Source organism: Eublepharis macularius, chromosome 2 (genome assembly GCF_028583425.1).
Source record: "Eublepharis macularius isolate TG4126 chromosome 2, MPM_Emac_v1.0, whole genome shotgun sequence".
Classification (NCBI taxonomy): Eukaryota; Metazoa; Chordata; class Lepidosauria; order Squamata; family Eublepharidae; genus Eublepharis; species Eublepharis macularius.
Genome location: NC_072791.1, coordinates 45,657,249 through 45,681,995, shown reverse-complemented (window position 1 = coordinate 45,681,995; position 24,747 = coordinate 45,657,249). Strand labels below are relative to the sequence as shown.

Sequence of the window (24,747 nt, the reverse complement as noted above, 5' to 3'; positions counted from 1 at the left end):
CTACTGACCACACTTTTCACTGTCAGCAAAAGCACTCCTCTCAAGCTGTATGTATTCTTTCAACTTTATTAAATGACAGAAAATAATTATTTCCCTGAAAATATTCTGGTTGAGCATCACATTCAACAGTGGATACAGTTCATTAACAATTTAATTGTAGAAGGAATTTCTGGCAATAAAAGCTGTCTCCAGTCTGATAAATGCTCTAGTGAGAGGCCCCTCCGAATCTTCCACTTTGCTTTCTGAAGCAGCAGCTATTTGGGAAAGGGGGATGGGTTAATTCCACCAGCAGCTATAAAAAGAAACAAGGCAGGATTCTTTCCTCTTTTTTGTTTCATTTGGTGGATGTTTTACACTTTCAGAAACTGCAACATAGATTACCTTAACCTGCAGATGATAATTAGTTGCATAAAATGCCCTTTTTTGTTTCTTTCTTACAATAATTCAAACAGAAGCTTTAGCCTGCATTAGACATTTCCCCATGATTAATTAGCATTTGGATACTTGTGCTACAGATGATATCAAAACACTGTCACAGCTTGTAACAGCTGTGAGTAAAATTTTGGCCAAGTATGTAGTCCTCTTTAATAATACCTACCACTTCCTGAGAGTAAAGGGTATGATGTTGATTAAAATAGTCTTTCCAAACTTTTTACTTACACCTTTTTAGCTCAAGACCTTCCACGTTCCCCAGGAAAACAGACTTTTGCCTCCAATAGGGATATTTGAAGTACTATTCTTTGAGCTGCTCCTGTATCCAGAATGCTGAACTGCTTTCTATTGCTGTGCTTTCAAGGTTGTTAGATGAGCCTCACCAATTTGTGTTCCAGAGGAAGAGCTGCTGGAACCAATGTGACGCAGCTGGTGGTACTAGTAGTTAGCTGAAGCACTGAGATAGGGTTCATGATTCCCCACTGGGGTCCTTTTCTTTCCTAAAGCGCTGCCAAGTTTTAGCCATTCTTCTTAGTTTTGCTAGATTAGGTTTAGGCTGAAGGAAGGGAAAAGAGCATTTAATAATATGACACCACAAGCCTCAACAAGATAGAGAATAATCCAATTACTATTAATATTTTCTAAACAAATGGATATTCACACTGAGAACATGATCAGAGTTTATGCACAATAAATGACAATCTGTGTGCCATACAAATATCTTCCATCCCCCAAAGTAATTTGTGTTAAAATTAAGTACTTCTTATACATACAAAATTAAAGCAAAACTGCATGAGATGGGAAGAAGTAGTATTCACTAAGAATCTATAGCATACATTTTTTTCTGTCCCATGCTGCATGAACAGTTGTTTTTCAGCCATGTCTGATTTCAAAATGCAGCAAGTGAGCCAAAGGTGCTCAGAGCACCGCTGATGTTCTTGCTCCAGATGAGTGGGGGAGGGGAGTAGTTGGGAGTGCTGCAGTGTCACGATAGGTCTGGAGGACATCCAGTACTGACAGCAGCTACGGCTGCTGCTTGCTTTTCTGAGGGGCAGAGAAGGATGATGGCTGCTTCTATCAGTGATCATGGCAAGCTTAGGCAAGCAAACAACTAGTAGAAAATTGCCATTGCTTGCCTATCCTTTTCCTGCTAGAAGAAGAGTTACTGCCACTGTCATAGGTTGCAGCCGTGCACCATCGAGTAGATGGGGGCCTATTACTTTCAAGGTGGCCCAGTCCTGTTGGTGTCAAGAGAAGACAGCAGAAGCCTGTAGGGCACTGTGGTTTATAGTCTAATTTTATAACAGGCAAACAAAGGCTTGGGGTTTATGATAAGCCCAATACTATCCCATAAGACCATGGCTGAATTAGCATTTTAATTCAGAGCTCCTGGGTCCAGCTCCAGACACTGAGCCATATTGCACTATGAGTCTTCTATTTTAGTTATTTATATATTATCTTGTAAGAAATAAAGTGGGAATTTTTCATATCACATGAGCAAAGATGCATGTTTCAACTTCTTACCAGCATTATATCTCCACATCTTCATTCATTTTAAAAGGAAATGTTTTGGGAAACATAGTTATCCTTTTCTGCTTAATGACACATTTTCTGGAAGCAAAATATATGTAATTTTTCTCCCTTTTCTGCACCCCCACAGGTTTAAAAATATGGAAAGAAGCCCCTTAGTTAACAGTTACCCCTGTGCCACATGGAGAACATGTTGCATTTGAACTAGAAGGAGAACTAAGTGCAGTTGTTGGTTGGTAAGAGATTTGCACAGGATAAGCACACTCGGTTGAAGCATCCTGTGCTTTAATCAGCTTCATAGTGCGTACCTGAGTTTCCTGTTGCAAGTGATCTGTATCTGCAAGAGGCAGCATGGAGGGTCTTCCATGAGCACACTGGAAGGGCAACTGACAACAGGACAGAGCTTCCGTGAGCTGGCAGCTCTCCCCCAAAGTCAAGCTGTCATTAAACTTAATCGCACCTGCAAGACAGAGGGAAAAATATGGATGTTGTAATTCTGCCAGCAGGGGCAGCTCCCTCCTGGCCCTGAAACTACATAAAAGGAAAGAACAGCCTGGCCCTTTCCACACAATGGCACTTTAAAAAACAGAAAAACTGTCTTGCTGGAGTACATTTACAAGTGAGGTTTAAAGATAATCTCTTTGCTCCAATGTCTGGTATTCAGAGAGACCTTCAGAAAATAGTGGAAGATCCACAGAACTAAAGTACTACATAATCAGAGTATTATGTTCCCAGATTCTTCCCTAAGAGGTGTCATAGATGCTGTGGTGAAATGGTCCCAACAGGTGGATTGTTTCTCCGCAGGAAATGTGGAATTTACTGAGCTAGCCCAGGTTCCAGACTGCTAGAATCTAATGGTAGAATGATGCTTGCAGTGCCCATTTTGCCACCTGAACAAAGTTATCCCTGACCCATCTGAAAGCACGCTATGAAAGAAGACAGGTGGCACCGAGAATATTTTCCTTACCATGGCAAGCCTGGGAAGCCAAAACCTTCAGAATTGTTAGTGGTAGTGTTCCTCGTGCTCCTCCTGTGGCCTGCAGTAGCTGAAAGAAGAAAGACATTCTCTTACTTGTACAAGAAAATTAACAAAACATGCCAACAATTAGAGAGAATTCCTGGGCCACTTGCTGCTGCTACTGTGGCAGAGGCATTTTTTGCATCCCTTGTGGAGGCAGCTGAAGTGGCAGCTGAACTTTGGCCTCATTCATTGGTGAGAGCTGGAGAGGAGGCTTGCGGGGGGTGGGGGCTACTACTATCTTGCCTACAATTCCTCCCCCGAACATCCTGGAGTCAACTGTTTGGAGTTACTCATTGGCTGTTTAGTCCCTATCTAGCAATTCTGCTATACAGACTAAGAAAGAATTTACCTGTTACCCTTCAAATGAGGAAATTTGAGTCATCCCCTTCCTCAAACAATCCATGTAACATCTAGTGTGCTTTTTAAAAAAGCTCTGTCTACCCAGTTTACAGTTACATACAGTTCATCTAATCTCACTAATCTCACATTATGTAATCCACCTTGAGTCTCAGTGAGAAAGGCAGATTATAAAATAAATAAATAAATAAATAAATGATCTAATGAGGAACTGTTTTGTTTATTAACGAACATCTCTCTATTCCCTTCTTTGGATTGTTCTTTATTGTACTTATTTTGGAAGCTTCCTCTTACTGGATTACATTTTACACTCCCAAAAGAAGCAAGTGAACTCCCTCCTGTCAGCGGGCCAGAGTAAAACAGCTACATGCTCCTGCTCCAACAATAACAACACTTAGCATTTATATAGCGCTTTCAGTGTTCTGATTACTTCACACACATGTTCTTGTAATTCTTACAAAGTAGGCCAGCTGCTATTTGCCTAGATTGGGGAAAGATACAGGTTGCTTGTAAGATGCTGGAACATATCACCCAACAGTTCAAATATTAGCTTTGGGAAGGTGTCATTCGAGATTTGTAAAGCAGAGTTCCTGCCACATCCCACCTCCATCTCTCACACTATAGTCCAAATCTGAATTGGAGACTCCTGTGGCTGCTATTCACAAAGGAAAACATGCTGGAGATCCTATCTTGTCTGATCTAGCTGTGATTGGAAAGATTCTAAAGTGGGTACAGAGAACTCAGAAATAAATGTGAAAATCTACCCAATCCAGCGCTCTTCTTTTAAAGATATCATACCTCAACTTGCTCTTGAATGAACTCCTAAAATAAAATGGCAAAAAGATGCAAGTCAGCCCATTGTAGTTGTGTTCATCTTCATAATATCTGGTGTCTATCCATCACAGTGGTTATCATAACCTCCGATAACGAACATTTCTGAGTATAATGAATCTATATATGCCATTTAGAGGATATACTGGGTATAATATAATAGTCTCGAGGGAAAGTTTGTGGATGAAACTAAGAAGTGCTCTATATAATGAGCTCACAAACATGCTATTAAATTGCTTGTTCCCTCTAAGTGAATATGATCAGTCTCGGACATCTTATCTTTTAAAGGAAATGTGTGAAATTTCACACCCCTACTCTCAGACTGCTTGCATACAAAGGAAAGTGCCATGTGCATCTCACCTGCACAATGCTTTTAGCCACTGTCTGTCTTCCACGGCGCAATTCATTGGCCTCTCTCTCTACAAAACACAGTGGCACTTTCCCTACAAGAATCTGCAAAGGATTGTTCTCTGGAAAGGATAATTCAAGGCCTAAGTCCTCTAGCCTTTTATGGCAGCACCTGCAAATTAAAATTTAAGCATAAATCTCAGAAATGGAATATCAAACTCATACACTCCCCTTTCCTCAAAATCCCAAGTCACAGTTAACTGCACTTTCTCAAAAAAGAAAAAAAGCAGGCTATAGTAAAGGAACTCCTACACGATCAATTGCATTGTTTCTTCATAAGGAGTGGGATTGCTTACAGAGAAAAGGTTCTTGATAATTTGGATATTATCTTGGATTCTCATGAATGAGTTCCATGTGTGCTAAATAGCTCTCTTGTGCAGCATGATTCCTCTTCCACTGTTTAAGGGCCCACTGAAAACCATTTATCATGCACAGATGGAGGAACAGCAAGCACACTCCACAGCAAAGACTATCTAGGGCGCACAGAACTCATTCACAGGATCAAAGCCATTCTCTATCAAAAGCTAGTGCCTGCTTTTGTGGTGGCCCATATGTGGCAGAATCTAGTGGATTATTTTAACAACAAATTAATGTGCATTTGTCATTTTAATTATAATGTTGTTATGATAGAGTCTACAAAAATAAACGCAGAGCAAGAAAAAAACCAAAATGGGTAAATTTGGAGATGATGTGTAGTTTTATTATAAAGCAAAGAATGCAAGGATCTTGTTGATAAACATGAAACTAGGCTGAGAAGTATTTGCTCAGGGGTCTCCAGGGCTTGAAAAATATTAGAAACATAGATGTCTACTCAAACCTTTTTTGAGAATCTCTAAAGAACAGGACTCCACATTTTCCCTAGGCTGTTTATTACATTGGGGCTTTCACATGGAAATTTTCCTGCAGACTGGGTGCTGAAGAGGCATTTCTCCAACCTACTTCACAACATCATTTTCCATTTGTTATCCTTCTGTGGTTTCTTTGTTGTTTCTCCATGCTTTCTCAAACCATTTTTATCTTATTTGAGAAACACAGAGGAATGACAAAGAAACCATAGAAAGTCAAGTGAAAAATCATGTTGTGAGGAAGCAAAGAGAAAAACCACTGCAATTCAGCACCCAAACCACAGGAAAGTCTCTATCATAATTATTTAAGGCATTTTTTCTAGAACTTTACCATATATCCCTCTGCCTGTGTAAATTTATTCCTATTGTGCTATATTCAGTGGATAGATTGAACAATTATACCTCTTCTTCTTTCTGACATCCTTTTAAACATTAGAAAGCTGGCAACATGCTCCTCCACCCCCAGCCTTCTGTTTTGTAGGCTAAACACTGCTAACCATAAGAGTCTTCTCTGCTCCTCTGTTATCTCAATCTCCAATGGGGGACACACAGTGGAGGACAGCAACTTCTTCCTGCCTGATGCTTCAGACTGCTTCTCATAGGAATCTGAGGGCAGAACAAATGCATTGTTCTTTAACCAGCAAACAGGAACCACCTTTACTGCCTTTCCCCCACATCCCTCAATATGGTAACACAACAGATGCATGTCCACATTCTCCAGCAATCAATAGGACAACTGCTCTATTAAGTAACAAAAATAGAAATATTTTCTATAATTTTCGAGGCCTTCAGCAAGGCTTCTTAACACACTTGGACTCCCAGCCAGTGTCAATTGTAGCCATCCTAATAAGCAATATTTATTACAACATTTCCTTCAACAAATGACCATCCCACGAAACAACAGAGTGAAGTGTTAGAAGTGTATGGCTCTATTACTAAACTCTTCAACAAATACTTGCCTTAGTCCCAGAGGGCATTTCACATTCTTTAGCAGCTTATGCTGCCAACTCACAACCAGAGAAGTTTCTCTTGGATTCTTCTCTATAGGAAATTCAAAGCTCTTCTTGATGAAAAGGTCAATGAACTGTTACAGGCACAATGGACTGCTGCTGAGTTTTATAAAGTTCTGGCCAGAATTTCCTGAAGCTTGAAACTGCCGCATCCCTTGCAGGCAGTTTAAGCAATTTGCATTCTGCTAAAAATATGACGTGTAAAGAGAGAACAAAAGAAAACAGCAGGCACTTTGCTGTCACTGGGAGACACTAGTGTCACTGGCTATCCTTGACCAAGTACCCAATCAAAATAATGAAATATTTGGCATTCTCTGCAATTAATTACACGGTCGTCACAACTGATCTGATATAGTTTGTACATCTCCCAGATTATTTTAATAGAATCATTGGGTTGGAAAGGCTCTCTAGGGTCATCTAGTCCAACCCCCTGCACAATATAGGAAATTCACCAATACATCCCCCCCCCACACACACACCCAGTGACCCTTACTCCATGCACAGAAGATGGCAAAACACCATCAGAATCCCTAGCCAACCTGGCCTGGGGAAAATTGCTACCTGACCCCAAGGTAGCAATCAGCCTTACCCTAGACATGTAAGAAGGGGCCATGAGAACTAAGCACTGATGTAATCTTTCCTACCCTCCCACTCATGATCTGCCTAGGTTCACAGAATAAGCATTGCTGTCAGATAGCCATCTAGCCTCTGCTTAAAAACCTCCAAAGAAGGAGAGCCCACCACCTTCTGAGGAAGCCTGTTCCACTGATGGACTGCTTTAACTGTCAGGAAGTTCTTCCTAAAGTTTAGCCGAAAATTCTTTTGATTTAATTTCAACCTGTTGGTTCAAGTCTGACCTTCTAGAGCAGTGGAAAACAACTCCAGGCCATCCTCTATATGACAGCCCTTCAAGTACTTGAAGACGGTTATCATATCACCTCTCAGTCGTCTCCTCTCCAGGCTAAACATACCAAGCTCTTTCAACCTTTCCTCATAGGACTTGGTCTCCAGACCCCTCACCATCTTCGTTGCCTCCTCTAGACATTTTCCAGCTTGTCTATATCCTTCTGAAATTGTGGTGTCCAAAATTGAACACAATACTCTAGGTAGGTTCTAACCAGAGTAGAGTAGAGTGCTACCATCACTTTGCATGATCTGGACACTATACTTCTGTTGATACAGCCCAAAAACGCATTTGCCTTTTTAGATACATCACACTTCTGACTCGTATTCAGTGTATGGACTACTAAGACACCCAGATCCTTTTTGCACAAACTACTGCCAAGACAAGTCTTCCCTGCTCAATCCTATAATTATGCCTTTGATTTCATTTTATTTGTTTTAGCCCAGTTTTCCAGCCTGTCAAGATCATCCTGTATCCTGAGTCTGTCTTCTACCATATTTGCTGCCACTCCCAATTTAGTATCACCTGCAAATGTAATAAGCATTCTCTCCATTCCTTCATCCAAATAATTTATAAAAATCTTGAACAGAACAGGTCTCAGACCGATCCCTGAGGCACTCGTCACTGTTCTCCAAGAGGATCAGGAACCATTAACTATTTTGTAAAGAATTAAGTCAATGTAATTGCCCAACTGAATCTGTACCTATGATAAGTTGCTCAAGGCGGATACGTTCATGGGCAGCATGTTGATCAACCAGTACAAGAAGGTTTCCATCTGGAAATGTCAAAAAAGGAAATAATCATTTCTGCCATACTTTTCAGTACAGATGTACTGCAATTTTTATTTTATTCCAACCTGTGAAGTTAGACTAGGATAAGAGAGAGAAGAGATGGAGACTGACTGGGCCAAGATTACCCAGAGAATTCTTTGGCTGATGGGGAACTTGAACCTGACATTTCCTAATCCAACCACTCTATCCACTACACTACACAGGCACTCTTCTTCTGAGGCAATCTGGAATGAAAACTATCCACATCTCAAGTAACAACATGTGGGATCAGAACAGTCTACTCAATGTTAGCCAACATTTCACCAAACACTATGGTCAATGGTCTCATAGGTCTTACCTATACATTTTATTAAGCCACTGTGCATGGACTTGTTCTACTTATCCTGCTCGGAACTGACATCGCCAGTGCATTTGTTAGATGGCACTGGCACTCTTTACTGTTTTGAAATTTTTGAAACCAATATAATATTTTGCAATTTGTATAGCACAGTTTACATTGCTGCTGTTTATTTTAGTTAAGTACTCTTCTTATTTTTTGTGCCAACCTACTCACAAAATAGTGTCAGAGAAAGCCTTGCTTATTTGTCTGTCATCAGCTTCACTCTGTGCTAAGCCAGTTATATGCAAGTGTTGTCATGCACAGGATTTGGATTTTGGCTCACCTCTTTCTAGAAATGTTGCTTATTTAGTATTTGCTGTAAAAGATCACAAATCCTAATTCAAATCTTGTGCATGCTAGTACCGCCACAGAATCTACCTGGGTTAAAATGGTAGAGAAACAATAAATAACAAGAATATTAAGGAAGACAGACCAATGGGGCAATTTGATATACTTCATATATTTCTATTCTATGTCTAGCCAAAAAGTTTAAACCCTATTAGTCACAGGTAATAGAATCCTTACCTATCTCTTTGTTTTCATCTGATCTTGTGTTGATTAAACAAGCAATAAATTTACTGTCCACTTGATTAAGGACCTGTAACACATTAAAATGATCATTATGCATTAAAAATTCCAAATAGTAACTATAAAATCCTTCAACAAAAAGATCTGAGAATTACCTAAATGTCTCACAACTGTTCAGATCTGTTACAGAATGTCCTGGGAGTCTGACAGTGCAACCCTAAGCACAGTTCTACTCTTCTAAACCCACAATGGGTTCTTATGTGTGCCACTTTGCAAGGTCTGATTTGTATCCATTTTCTTGCTTAGAGTAAATGGCAGAATTGCTGGCACATGATAGTGTTTGTCATAGTGGATATGAAAGTGAATGAGAGGTCTGATCAGACCTACATCTTTAGAACTCAATAACTTTAGAACTCAGTAACAATGAAAACAATGTTCTTTGTCTAGGGTCTGCTGCAGTACTGCCATTTAGACATATGCTAGGAAGTTCACCTGCATTGACTCAATCATGGCCTTGGTGAACCGGTAAGGATACAGGACGTTATGCATTTTCACAGCAAGGTTATCAGCCTGGCCACTGCTCACATCAACAGCAATCTACAAAAAAAAAAAGAATGTCAAATAACTTCATGGGATGCCCACAGAAATAACAAATGTCAAACCACAAAACCATATTGACAAAAATGCTTTAAAAGCCTTTAAAAATTAAGCCTAAAGGACTTCCGGTTTGGGATTCATGGAGGTCTAACGCAGCTCCATTTGTGGAGCTGACCGGATTGCCGTTTTAACCGGCCGGAGGGGTGAAAATAACCCGCGGCCGACTGCTCTCAGGCGGGGAGCAGGCAAAGAACGCTCAAGACCCTAGGGTGAGTTAGATCTCGGACGAGGGGGGGCTCTACACAAGGAGTCTCCCCCCCGATCCTTGAGGTCCCACCTTGCGACGGGTCGGCTATAATCTCTGCGGCAATTTTGGGGCCAATTCGGCTGGCATAAGACCTACATACCCAAGCTTCGATCGGGGAGGGAAGTCGAGAGGAGAATTTAAGATCGAAACAGCGATTACAACCCGAGAAAGCTGGAGAGAAGGTAAAGATCGCTATCTCTTGAAACGGGACAGATTGACAAAAACAGAGAGGAAAGAAAGTAGACTTTTAAACTGCAACAGACTAGCGAAAAGGAGGTGAAGACTCGGCAGGAGTTGTATTTTAAAAGAGACTAAGTTTAAAGAAGTTATTACAAAAATCGGACTATTGTTTTGAATACCTGTGGTTTTGGAGCTGTGGGAAAAAGACACCATCGCGAGACCTGCTGTGGGAAGACGGGAGACAGGAAGTGCGTAACAACAATAGAGTGGCTGGAGGGAAGCGGCCCTTGCCAAAGGACAGGAAGTGGGGAATCGCCATCTTTGAAAGTGGAAGGGTCGTGGCTTCAGCGGAAGAGGAAGTAGGCCATCTTGGATTATAATAACATAGAGAAACCATAGAGAAAAGACGCCCGACATTTTGGATATAAAAAATTAATTTTGGCAAAGATTGGGACATTTAAAAAAAAGGAAAACGTTTAATTATACGCCACGGAGCTGAGGAAGAGAGCAGATTCGTGGGAGCGAGCTAAAGCAAGCCCCACGATGTCGAAAAAAGAGTGGCAATCGGCAATAGAAAACTTGGACAAAAAACTTATAGACATGATGAAAGAACTTAAGGACACGAAATTGGAGCTTATTAAAGAGGTCAAGGAAGTTACACAGACAGTAAAGTCGGAGCTGTCAGAAGTGAAAAAAGGTGTGGAAACGATTAGCAGTGAATTACAAGGAACGCAGCAGAGAGTTAAAACAGTAGAAGACGCGATGGAGAATTTAATAGACACGCAACAAACAGAGATGAGGCTGGTGAAGGGGAGGATGTCAGTTGCAGAAACTAAACACATGGAGAAGCAGCTTCGTTTTCGTGGTCTGCCAGAAGTGGAAGGGAAGTCAGCGCAAGAACAGATGACTGAGGTGTTGGCTGATTACCTGGGGAAGGAGGAGGAGGAAATTGTGGCTATCCTAGATGTGGCGTATCGTGTGAACTCGAGAATTGCAACCCAGAGGAAACTATCAAGGGATGTGATTGTGCAGTTTACAACTAGAAATATGAAAGAGAGGATTGTGACCAAACAATTTCAAGATCCATTGGAGATTGATGGCAAGACGATTATTATAATGAAGGAACTGCCCAGATCAGTGTTATTGGACAGGAAAAAATATAGAGTGCTAATTCAGACTTTGAAGGACATGAATATCAGATACAGATGGGAGTTACCGGAAGGAGTGTCCTTTGAGTTTGGAGGGGCAAAAAAACGTATCAGATCTGAGCGGGAGATGGAGAGATTTATCAAGGACAATGAAAAAGACTTACCAACAAAACCATGAATATGGAGTGTAAAGTATTATCTTGGAATGTAAATGGACTAAACTCACCGAATAAGAGAAAAAATATTTTTCATTGGCTACTAAAACAAAAATGTGATATTGTTTGTTTGCAGGAGACCCACATTAGAAAACAGGATGTAAAATATTTAAAATCTGGAAAATTGGGCAAAGAATTTGTAGCGGCTTCCAACAAGAAAAAAAGAGGAGTGGTGTTGTATATAAAAGAGGAGCTGCAGCCAAAATTTGTTATGAGAGATGTGGAAGCTAGATTTGTAGCAGTGGAATGTAATTGGAACTTAAAGAGAGTGTTGGTAGTCGGACTTTATGCACCTAACGGTGCAAAGGAAAGCTTCTTTGAGGACTTAAGGAAGCACCTAGACGATCTTGTATATGACCAGATAATTCTTGCTGGAGATTTCAATGGAGTGACAGACTTGGAATTAGACAAAAAGACTACAAAAGCACAAAAGAAAAGAGGACTATTGCCAAAGCTTTTTTTTGAGTTGATTCAACAAGAGACTCTCGAAGACGTATGGAGGAGAGAATATCCTAAAACCAAACAGTTTACTTTTTATTCTGCAAGGCATCTTACATTATCAAGAATTGATATGATCTGGGCCTCAAAGGACTTAGCGCTATGGACTAAGGAGGTAGAAATAATGCCGATGGTAGGCTCAGATCACAACCCAATTATGTGGAAATTTGGAAAAAGGAGAAAAAGGAAAGCCTGGAGAATAAATGAGGACCTGTTACAGGAAAGTGAGAATATGGAAACACTGAGAAGAGAGACTAAGTTTTTTATACAATACAACGTGAATAAAGAAGTACCAACCAGTAAAGTTTGGGACGCGTACAAGGCGGTTGTAAGGGGCATACTAATGGACTTAAATGGTAGAGCAAGGAAAAAGAAAGAGGAGAAAAGACAAGAGATTGAGGAGAAAATAAAGGCCAAAGAAGTACAGTTAAAAAAGAGACCAGGGAAAAAGAAAATACATCAGGAAATCAAAATTCTTCAAGAACAGTTAACAGCAATGAGTAACAAAGAATTGGAGTGGAACCTTAAAAGACTGAATCAAAAAGCTTTTGAGGGTGCTAATAAACCTGGGAAATATTTGGCATGGCAATTAAAGAAGAAAAGGGAAAAGAAAATAATAAATAAAATTTGTGAAGAAAACAAAACGTATTTGGAGCAGACTACCATTAGCAGAGCCTTTTATAAATTTTACGCTAAGCTGTATAATAAAAAAGAAGTAAATAAAGAATCAATAGCATCATATTTGGAGAAAACCAAACTTCCAGAGATCTCGGAAGCTTGGAGAAATAAGTTGAACAGTGAAGTAACTGATGAGGAAATAAATATGGCAATACAATCCGCAAATCTAGGAAAGGCGCCAGGGCCAGATGGACTTACGGCTAAATTTTATAAGACAATGGCCAATGAACTGGCACCATTCCTAAAAGAGGTGATGAACGGAGTTTTTAGGGATCAAAGAATTCCAGACACTTGGAGCGAAGCGAATATATCATTGATCCCAAAAGAGGGCCAAGATCTGACTAGCGTGAAAAATTATAGGCCTATATCACTACTCAATAATGACTATAAAATTTTTGCGAAGATATTGGCGGAGAGATTGAAGGGGTGGCTCTCGGAAGTCATAGAGGAGGAACAAGCAGGCTTTTTGCCAGACAGACAAATAAGAGACAACTTAAGGACAGTGATCAATGCTATTGAATACTACGACAAGCGTTGTGACAAAGAGGTTGGTTTCTTCTTTGTAGACGCTGAAAAAGCGTTTGACAATTTAAACTGGGACTTTATGTTTGCCACTATGGAAAAGCTACAACTGGGAGAAAGATTCGTCAGAGCAATCAAGGAAATCTATAGAGACCAGACTGCAGCAATTGTAGTGAATGATGAATTGACCAAAAAATTGACGATTAGTAAAGGAACAAGACAAGGTTGCCCGTTATCTCCATTGTTGTTCATTTTAGTATTGGAGATTCTGATGATACAAATTCGACAAGATGAGGAAATACGAGGAATAAAAATAAAGGACTATTCATATAAGGTCAGAGCATTTGCAGACGACATAATGTTAATTGTAGAAGACCCACTGGAGAACATGCCAAAAGTGATAGACAAGATCAAGGAGTTTGGAGATTTGGCAGGTTTCTTCATTAACAAAAAGAAGTCAAAGATATTATGCAAAAACATGACTAAGCAGAAACAACAATTGTTAATGGAAACAACGGATTGTGAAGTAACTAGTAAGGTGAAATACTTGGGAGTTGAGCTGACTGCAAAAAATATAGACTTGTTCAAGAATAATTATGAAAAATTATGGACTCAGATAGAGAGAGACTTGATCAAATGGAATAGATTGAACCTGTCATGGTTGGGCAGGATTGCAGCAGTTAAGATGAATGTGTTACCAAGAGTAATGTTTTTGTTACAGACAATACCAATCATCAGAGACTCTAAACAATTTGAAAAATGGCAGAGGAAAATATCAGATTTTGTTTGGGCAGGCAAGAAGCCTCGAGTGAAAGTAAAAGTTTTACAAGATGCAAAGGAGAGAGGCGGAATGCAACTGCCCAATCTGAGACTTTACCATGATGCAATCTGCCTAGTTTGGCTAAAAGAGTGGATGACATTAAAGAATAAGAAACTATTAGCCCTAGAGGGATATAAAAAATTTTTTGGATGGCACGCATACCTATGGCATGACAAAGTAAAGGTCAACTCGATGTTCCTGCATCATTTTGTAAGGAGAAGTCTATTTACAATCTGGAAGAAGTATAGAACTTACCTACAAGAAGGAACCCCCTTGTGGGTGGTTCCATATGAGGTGATAGATCCGAGAGCTGTGGATAATGAACAACAATGTTTAACGTACAAAGAAATAACTAAGATTGAAGTATCTAAACTTAGAATAAAGACGCAAGAGGAACTATCACCTAACTATGATTGGTTTCAGTATAGACAGATTAGAGACTTATACAACTCAGACTTTGCAAAAGGGGGCATACGAACAAAGAACTCGGAACTAGAGCAGACCCTTCTTAAAGAAGACAAGAAAAGAATATCCAAGGTATACCAAGTATTGCTGAAATGGTATACTGAGGACGAGATAGTTAAAACACAGATGGTGAAATGGGCTATAAATTTCAATAAAGAAATAACAATGGAGGCATGGGAATACTTGTGGAAAACTACAATGAAGACAACGACATGTATCAATATTAAAGAGAACATTTTCAAAATGATCTATCGTTGGTACATGACACCAAAGAAGATTGCGCTAGGGAATTTGAATACTTCTAATAAATGCTGGAAATGTAAGAAACATGAGGGCTCCCTCTATCATATGTGGTGGTCGTGTGAGGTAGCTAGGCAGTTCTGGGGGGAAATAATAAGAGAAATGAGTGAAATTTTACAGTTTCAAATAAATAAGAACCCAGAACTCCTGCTGCTAAACTTGGGAATGGAGGGAATTCCAGCCCATCATAGGACGTTGATTTTTTATATGACTGCAGCAGCTAGACTTTTGTATGCGCAGAAATGGAAAGTACAAGAAGTACCAACTATTGAAGATTGGATCTACAAATTGCTGTATATGGCTGAAATGGACAAGATGACAAGAAAACTGAGAGATCTGGACTCAGGGCAGTTCAACACAGACTGGGAGAAGCTGAAACAATACCTGGAGAAGAAATGGGAGGTGGGAGGAAAACTGTGGCAGTTTGAGAACTACTGAAATATAATAAAAGTATAAAAGAGAGGGGTGACTTTACCGGGGGAGGAAGAGAAATGTGAATTTATAAGCAGTTAGATTAATTGATTGAGATATATATAGATATGTATAGGTCAACTGATAGAGAATAATTAATGATAAGGTTTAAACATGAGGATTGACTAACTAACAATATTTTCTCTCTTTGACAAGATTTATATGCACCAAACTGAATGTATAGAAGAGTTAAATTGATTGAGTATCTGAGGAGTTATATAGAATTACCATAAAAAGTTGAAATGAGTAATATATAGAGAACAAATCAAATTGTTTGATTTAAATGTGGGAAATTTTTATGGTTTATGATATATAGGTTTATATAGAATTATTCAAAATTGGAAAATGGGATAAATTGTTTATCTAAAGACGTATAGTTTGGGTGTATAATAATTAAAGGAGTTAATGATGCACTGCTTAATATAATGGAGAATGTATATCTGTTTTAGACAGAGGAATTTAATAGAAGTAAGGGAAAAGGGACAGAGGGTGGGAAAGCTGTTGGAAGTCAACAAAAGGGGGGGAAAGGGAGGGGGTTAGAAACGAAAAATTAGGGGAAAATTGATTGTAATGTAAAAATAAAAATGTTCTAACCCAATAAAAAATTTTTCAAAAAAAAAAAAATTAAGCCTAAAGGCCAATTCAAATAGTGCTGGCATAGACACTTACCAGGCAATCTGGCCTGTGGGAAACCAACAGAGACGTTACCACAGCAAAATGAAGTAGTACAGAAGTGAAATAATTTCCCCCAAACCAAATACCACCCACCTCTGGGCAGTGAGCAAACACAGGATTGTCCCATTCTGAAAACAAGGACTGAAGAGATTCACCTTGAGCATCTAGAAGAGAGCATACATACAGTCTTAAATTCTGAAGGCTGGTTCACACCTGATATGTTCTCCTACACATAGGAAAACTCAATATTTTATCAAGTTTTAAATGAATCAAGAAAATTTAATTCATTGCAGTTACACAAACTAGGTAGTCATTTCACTTTACAGAAGGAAACAAAAAAGTGGGTTTCCCATCATATCCCCAAACAGATACTTTAACAACCCAAAATGTCACTGGTAATGCAACTGACAAGAAATACTTCTCTGGTACATCATTTGGGACCTATATCTGGAAGATGTCATCCCCTTTAACTGGTCTTGGGAGTCTGCCGATTCTTGCTTAAAATCAGATCCCCCTCCACACCTCCTAAAACAACTACTCACTAGCAACAATGGACCACTCAATGGAACTACAAATATATGCCCTAGTTCCTGTAATAAACTGTAGGGCCAACTCTGCCTTCATATTCAGTCAAGTAGTATCATCACAGGACCCAATAACATTAGCTAAAACATCAAGGGCACATTGATTTGCACATCCCATAATGTAATAGTAATACATACTATCATGTGCCAGCAATGCTTTTCTGTCATTTACATTGCCATCTGGACAAGTCTCTATGCAAAAGAATAAATAGACATAAATAGCCAAAAAAAAATAGAGAAGGAGCATTTTAGTCTCCCTGGACATCCAATAATAGACCAAAAAGGTTGCAATCATTCAGCAGACAAGTTTATTCAGCAGAAAAGAGAATCCACTGAAAAACAGCAAGATTTGAGTCCAGTGACACCTTAGAGACCAACAAGAGTTTCAGGGTATGAGTTTTCGAGAGTCAGAGCTCCCTTTTTCAGATACCTGAAGAAGGAAGCTCTGACTCTCAAAAACTCTGAAGTGTCACTGGACTTAAATCTTGCTGTTCTACTGCAGACCAACATGGCTACACACCTAAAAGTATCCACTGGAAAAGCTGCTGATTTGGAATTCATATGAAAATTTGATACTATCAGACTTGGATCTATCTTAGGATGGTTAGCTGGTTACAAACTGTACTTGTTCTTCCTTACAGATTTATATATAACGGTATTCAGATTCATTCTACTTGGCCAATTTATCAAGAGGTTAGAGAGGACCACACCCACTATGAGCAAATAATTTACTCTTCCTACTGCGTCTCATTTTTATCTGAGCTCTGCAATGTAACACACCACACCTTGTCCTGGAGACTGGGCTTTCTGAGCATTCTTAACTTCCCATCACAACCTCCATCTTTTGATGCTTGCAGTTTTGGGATTGAATCTCTTTGTCAGACACTTCACTTATTTAATAAAGTTGGCTCTGACTCACAAAATCTCTTTGCCAACATTTCTGTTTTGAAGGTGCCATAAGAGTCTGGTTTTTTTGCCTACAGCTGGCCAATATGACTACACCTTTGGAATTGGTAAGCTACACCTTTGGAATTGGTAAACTACACCTTTGGAATTGGTAAGGATTATTAAAATGGCATCTGGTTCTTTACCAGCCTGCATTTTAGCACAGCCCACCATGCCCTAAGAGGACACAAACTCAGCTGCCCATTCTGTTCCAATTGGAAAAAAGATGCATACCACAACAATGATTCAACTTTGCTTGGATCTTAAAAATTATATCTGATGCCATTTCCAGTTTAGAATGAAAGCACAATCAGAAGAGGAGATTAAATAACTGCTCTTCAAGTCAGAGTTTTGCATGGAATTGGGCATCTCATACTATCCACGCTCACTCAGTAATTGACTTTGACCTAAAAGAGTTATTTCTAATGTCACACATTAAGTGAGTCATACAAGTCCAATTGTTAACAGATGCTGAGTAATTCCAAGTTCCTGTTGGGACAGCTGGCAGGCTTCTTTGATTTGTTTTTATTTAACATAGTACTCTATGTCCTGGCAAACTGAGCCTACCTCTGAAGTCTTGGCTTGTCAAATGCCTCTCTTTCTGAGGCCTTGGAAGGAAAGGAACAATAAACTCACTTCTAAAAGGATGACATCTGCACTGGAACCCTAAATATCCAATGAAAGAATAACTTCTGTAAGATGCTCTTACAAATAGAAGTCTGCAAATTCATCCTATTAGTTTTACTAAAGATCAAACTGTGATTAGCTCTGCAAAAAAAACCCAGAACGGAATTACACCTTTTTAAATGCCTTAATGGAGACATAAAGATACAGCCAATGTGTTATGAATTACCAAAGAAGTGTTACCAAAGAAAACTACACATTAACTGTTCAGGTGCAATAGACCAGTAGTTCTTGGACTGTGGTCTGAAGCTGGCAGATAAGAGTTATTTTCCTTTTAGCAGAAAAGATTCTGCACTACAGGCATCAAACCAACCATGGAAGTTGCAGAAAAACAGGGAACGTGAAAATTCCTGATTACAACAGCTCTTCTCTCCTTTTGCCACCGGCTAGTTTCAAGGAAGAGAAATACCCTGCTTTAATCCTCTACTAATGTCAATGTTGGATCAGTGCTCCACATCTTTATATAAACACACACACATATGTATGTGTGGAAGAGTATATATGCTTGCTTACTGAGGAGATTACTGTTGTGGGGACACAAAATGTAGCGTGTTTAGATGAGAGCTTGGGTTTAAGAAGTTTGAGAAGCACTACAATAGAATCTCTGTGCCCCAAATTTCTATATACAGAAATTAACTTTATCTCTCATGTGGCTTTCAATGAAAGAATGAAACTAGAATCATGCTCATACTAGTAGACATTGACAGGATCAAGACTACAGGATACAGGTCCAGTGTGGTGTAGTGGCTATGGTGCTGGACTAGGATCTGAGAGACCCAGATACAAATCTCCTTTGCCATGAAAGTTTACTGAGTGACCTTGGGCCTGTCGCTCTTTCTCTCTGCCTAACCTACATGTGTGCCATGAGGAAGAGAGGGAATCTCTCAAAATGGACACATGAAGAGGAGGAGAAGTTATGGGGGAGTTCTTACCTTGGACAAAGAGAGGTACCTTGCTAATTAGGAAAATAACATACACACAGAGACATGTAGTGCCCCCTAACATCCAGACATGATGAATCACTTACTAGAAAAATGTGAAAATAACATGGAGGAAGAAGGAAGTGTACCCTCCTCAGTTCCTTAGAAGAAGGGCGGAATAAAAATGTACTAAATAAACTTACAGGATATCCAGATTATGAAATTGCCCTTAAACTCTGCAAGCAAATTTTACATGTGGTAGATAAAATACGAAGGCTGCAATAATAAAAAACACTTTCCTGGAATTAAGCCCCACTGAATGAGACTTAGTTTTGAGTAGGCCTGCTTAGGATTGCTCCTAAAGTTACACACTGTGAACTTACCATTCTCCATGACAACATTTACAGCCATTGTACTAATATCTTTAGTACATACAGCCTTAGGTTCCTCACTGGGAGGAGCATTGTAGGTGCTCAGTCCAGTCATTCTGTTGATGTATACTGTCCTACCCAAGGATGCATCAAACTGATCAAACCACCCGGAAGGATGAAACTGTGATTCCTCATTCTGAGTTGGACTTGCATCATCAGTGGCATCTTTGCTGACACTTGACAGGGCCACTGTAGGGAGTTCACAGCTGTTCACACTTTGCTTTGAAGAGTCATCCATAGTACTTGTATCTTCACAGGTGTCTTCAGGAGATACCTCTTTATTGTGCAATGACAAATCTCTCTTTTGAGAGGCTACATATTCTCCATCAGTGTTGATTAAACAAAGGCTGTCAGTATCTTCCACATCCCTTGCTCTTGTGTTTGAGAGTTCCATGGGATGACCTTTCTCTGGAGAGTGTGGAGCAAAATTGTGGCTCTTTGTCCCTACTTCTCTTGTGAACAATTGAGATACAGGATAGTTACTTTGCAAAAGATTATTTTGAGAAGGGAGACCACCTCTGTATTCATTTTTCAGGCTAGAATGCACTTGAAATTGTTTGGAAGGCTGCCCTCTAGGTTCTATACTTATAGTTTCTTTAAGGTTTCCCTTCATTCTAGACACTTTGGAGGCAAGGGTTCCTGTGAATTTACAACTTCTTGGAGCTTTTGTTCTGGTGCGAGAGTAATCCGTCAGGGTCAGAGGGCTCTCTCTTACATATGTTTTTCTGCTTAATACACTTTCATCAGTAGAGAGTTGAGACTTTTCCAAGAGAAGGGGGCAATCACAGCCATTATTATTACATCCAACATGCTCTTTAGCTGGCAATTCACGAATGCTTGAGTGTTCAAGATTTTTATTCTTATTGGTGTGAGAACTGACTGCAAACTTATTCCCAAATTCTGCAGTTACTGACTGTGTATTCCTTATGCTCCCATATTGTCGCCTGAATCTTTCTAATGACCCCAGTTTTGGAAGTAAGCTTAGTTTTGTAAAAGTGTGGTTTCTGAATCTAGTTAAATTCTCAGCCATTTGCTTTCTTGAGGTTGTATTATCTTCATTATGAACAGAACTGGAAGGAGCAAGGGAAATCAATTCTTTGACACATGGTGTCACTAAGTCACTCCTGCCAATTGCTGGAAGTGAATCCATTTCATTCTTTTGGTCTAATGCATTCCCAATTTCCATGCATTCACTGGCATTTTCTGCATATATACTTCCTTCATTCATTCTTAAACATTCCTGAGTACTTGAAGTCTGTCCTGAAAACCTGAGCTTTTTGTCAAATATATCCTTGGCACTTACTGGACCTAGTACAGGTGGTGTGTTTGATGAATGGTTAATGTCTATTGTTTTATACGATGGCTGACTTTGCACCAGGTGCACTATAAGACCTGTAGAACACAACTTTAAAGATCCTTGTCTCATTGCTACTTCTCTATGGGAATTTAACCCCATAGGAGGCCCTCTTCCCTCTTCTGTAGTTCTATATTTCTCCCCCAAAGCACATACATTAACATCTTTCATAGATTCAATGTGTCTAAGAATGGCAGAGTTGGAGCTGCTTCCCTGAAATGCTGGATCACTCAGGCTGTTTCCATCTTTATCATACATCTCAGAACAAAGCAATGTCCCACTATAATTGCCTATTTCTAAAGCATCTGAAGGCCCGCAGCCTTCTTGTGAACGCCTAGAATTTATGACCTCAGTCTGTGGATCATCACATACTTTTGGCTCTTTGTGCTGGTTACTTGATTTTGGGAGATCAGGAGAGGTGCTATTTTTGTTGGGCAGAGGATTTTCCACTTTACTGCTACTTTCATGAACTGGTTCAGTGAGAGTCAAATCTGGGAGAGCAACTATTTCCTTCATATTGTCAGTGGGTCCAGCGTGATCTGCTATCTCCTTTTCAAGAGTTATTTTCCTTCTGACAGACTTTGACTGCAGATTAAACATTTCATAAGAATCCACAATATTATCACAAGCTCTCTTGAAATTCTCCTGCATGCGTTTCTCCTCAGGAAGAGAAGGCTGTAAAGCCATAGAAGAACCCAGACAAAAGCCATTGTTTTCATTAAATTCTTTAACATCTTCACCACACAGCTCAATAAATAGATCTTCTCGTTTTAAGAAGGTTTTCACGCCTTCTTCAATGGAAAGTAGAACAGCATCCCAGTTGCGAAACTCTATTAGCGTTTTTGCAGGTTCCAAACACACATCATATTCATCATGCTGGCACTTGACATTCATGACGAAGATTCCATAGAGTTCTGGGCCAGAACGATGACGAACAGGACTGGAAGTTACAGGCCCACTTTTTGTTTTACATATAATGCTTTGTTTTCTTAATAAAAAATCAATTAGCTTATGCAATCTTGTTTTTAATACCAGTCTGTCATTCACATACAAAAACTGAATATTTTTATTGTAATGCCCTTCAGAACTGATATAGCCACTTATCTCAAATCTTTCAGACTTATGATATATTTCTCTCAATTTCTGTGACTTACTTAGACCATAAATTTGAGAAAACCGAGAACGCACATCTTTTGTCTTGGGTAGCTGAAGCATTATAGAACAGGACGCATCATTTCTTAATGAAAAAGAAACAGAGGGATGCATAAGTGAAACAGCCTCTACCTTATGCCTCAATCTCTCAAATTCCAGTACAGAATCCATGCATTTTCTCCTCACAGGTAACTGATGAAATAAGTTGTACACAGTCACTGTTGTTCCAGCACTTGGTCTATTCAATTCTGCTTCAGAAACTTCCAATCCTTTTCCATTGTGAAATAATTTCAGAAATGTTTTGGCAATCTTATTTGTCTTGGATGATATTTCTACTATGCTTGCCATGCTTGCAATGCTTGCCAAAGCCTCTCCACGGAAGCCATAAAATTTTAAATTTTCTAGGTCTTCCACTGAGTAGCATTTACTGGTAAAGTATCTGTTTCCCACTTTGCTGAGGTCTTCTCTTCCCATCCCAGAGCCATTATCTACCACTTGAATCTTAAAGGTTTCCAAATCCACTCTAATGGCCACACATGTTGCTTTAGCATCTATGCTATTGAAGACAAGCTCTTCAACACACTGCCCCAGAGAACTGATGGCCACTCCAGAACGCAAACTGGTTTGTACTTTTTCTGTCAAGCATTTGATCATGACAAAAACAGAGGGACGAACAACTCAGGAGACTGGAGATGCATTGTGCTTTCTCATTCTATGAATTTCCTGTTTAAAAAAATAAAGAAAAGAAATTAAAAATCGCATTATTGTTAATCACAGCCTTCACAAACCCCTTAACGTTTTTGCTTCAATGGTCATTTTTTGTTATCTTAGTCAACAAAAGACAATTTCCATTTTAGAAAAGTTAAACAGCTACAGAATAATGTTAAGCTAGTGAGAGCCAGTTTGGTGTAGTGGTTAAGAGTGCAGGACTCTAATCTGGAGAACCGGGTGTGATTCCCCACTCCTCCATGAAGCCAGCTGGGTGACTTTGGGTCAATCATAGCTTCTAGGAGCTCTCTCAGCCACACCCACCTCACAGGGTGATTATTGTTGTGGGGATAATAACATACTTTGTAAATGCTCTGAGTGGGCATTAAGTTGTCCTGAAGGGCGGTATATAAATCGAATGTTGTTGTTGATATGAATTCCTAAACAGATTAATCATTTCTACCCAACTTAAACATCTACAATAAATGAATAAACCCCAAATGACAAATATCAGAAACAAATTTGTTATAAATATTTGTGAATTATAATGTGTGTGAGCTGCCAAAAGAAATCAGACTATACATCTCATTACTAGTTCCAACATAGTTTATTTTTGCCAAAATATATTCAGGAGGATGCTCTTCTTGACCTTTCTACCCAGCACTGGTGCATGCACAGAACTGCCATATGCAGAATGCCACAGCAAGAACTGTGCTGACACATAGATGGTATTGGGTAATACATGGGATTGTTTCACTAAATAATTCAGTCTGTCTTGACAACTCTATGCTTCTCAGATCCATTCATTACCTCTGTCCAGAGTTTGTGTTAAAGTTATAACAGCCGCTTTCACAGAATTTCTTATCCCCCGGTTTTCACATTGCAAACTTCATTTGCTATTTTGTTATATTTCAACCACAGCCTGCCTATATAGCCAGTGCCTGCATTCCAACATTTTGCAGATGAAAACAGGGACTTACTTGCAACATTCTGATATCAAGGATCTCTGCCTGAGCCATCCATAGACACTACAATTATATATTTTTGAAGGCTCTACTTCACATCCTGTCTGCTATATTCCTTTATTTTGCAATAGTATATCCTGCATTGATTTAAGATAGGAAGGTGCTGGTTCCTTTGTTTAAAGACAACTTTGAAAAAACCATTACTATCTTACAATGCGTTATTAATCATTTAAAATATACCTCAGCAGATACAGTGTATGAAATGGCAAACTATGTGCTGCATGGTGCATTATCTCTCATATGTATGTATTTATGCAGAGGACTAGAGCTAATCTGCATCCATTCCATACTTGAAACCCTGAAGAACATCCACAACAGCAACTCTCACTACCCCCCTCCCCCAATAAAAAAAATTGTAAGGCACCAGTGACTGGGCCAGGGACCAGAAAACAGGAATAGGAGGATATGCCAGTGTGGAATAGCGTTCAGCTGTGGATTATTGAGCTCTTAAGGTTCAAATCCCTGCTCAGCTCTAAAATTTAGTAGCTGATCCTTGGCCTGTTTCTCTCTGAGGTAAATGACCTCAAAAATTGTTATGATTACGAGGTAATCCGCCACCCACGTGAACCTCTTTAAGTCCCTGAGCTCTTTTAAGGGAAGACAGAATATAAATGTGCAAAAGAACTATTAAGTTCCTCCAATTATTTAGACTTCTTCCCCAAAAGTAAACTTAAGACCTCCGTCTTTGTTAAGGCGGGGAGCCGTTGTAAAAGAAAATGAGAATTCTCGTCTGTTGGGGTAACAGCCCCTGTTCCAGGCAAGACGGACGGCTTCGAAGCGGCAGGTCGCCGCGGAGACAGATGGTCTCCTTGACGCCAGCTAGGAAGTTAACCATCAACTGCTCACCCGCAATTACGGTCTCTGTCTCCTCCTTCCTTTCAGCCCAGGCGCAGTCACAGTCACAGCAGCTCCCATTTCGCTTTGGCGTTCCGCTTTCCTCAGGCAAAGAATGGGACACGGTCACGGCAACGGTAACAAAGCGTGCCACACAGGCGTGCTCGCGCTATTAACTGTGTAAATCACCGAACTATA

The 24,747-nt window shown here is 39.6% G+C and overlaps 1 protein-coding gene across 1 annotated transcript; it reads right to left on the bottom strand.

Annotated features, from left to right (window-relative positions):
- Nucleotides 1-99: 99 nt before the first annotated feature.
- MLH3 (mutL homolog 3) lies at nt 100-24,747 on the bottom strand. The gene is made up of 13 exons (XM_054971387.1): nt 24,562-24,747; nt 19,429-22,705; nt 18,009-18,107; nt 16,006-16,076; nt 9,529-9,633; nt 9,034-9,106; nt 8,042-8,113; nt 5,922-6,030; nt 4,532-4,691; nt 4,139-4,162; nt 2,930-3,008; nt 2,271-2,422; nt 100-988 (listed from the first exon to the last, which is right to left on the bottom strand). Exons 2-13 carry the CDS (start codon nt 22,634-22,636, stop codon nt 902-904), a joined length of 4,239 nt encoding a protein of 1,412 aa, XP_054827362.1. The 5' UTR covers nt 22,637-22,705; nt 24,562-24,747; the 3' UTR covers nt 100-901.

What these genes read in the sequence shown, in the direction of transcription:
- MLH3 (XM_054971387.1), bottom strand. Translation starts at nt 22,636, where the DNA reads ATGATCAAATGCTTGACAGAAAAAGTACAAACCAGTTTGCGTTCTGGA. An exon ending in TGGCTAAAAGCATTGTGCAG is followed by an intron (nt 4,163 to 4,531) that starts GTGAGATGCACA and finishes ATTTTATTTTAG; the next exon opens with GAGTTCATTCAAGAGCAAGT. An exon ending in TCATTCAAGAGCAAGTTGAG is followed by an intron (nt 3,009 to 4,138) that starts GTATGATATCTT and finishes TTCTTCTTTCAG; the next exon opens with CTACTGCAGGCCACAGGAGG.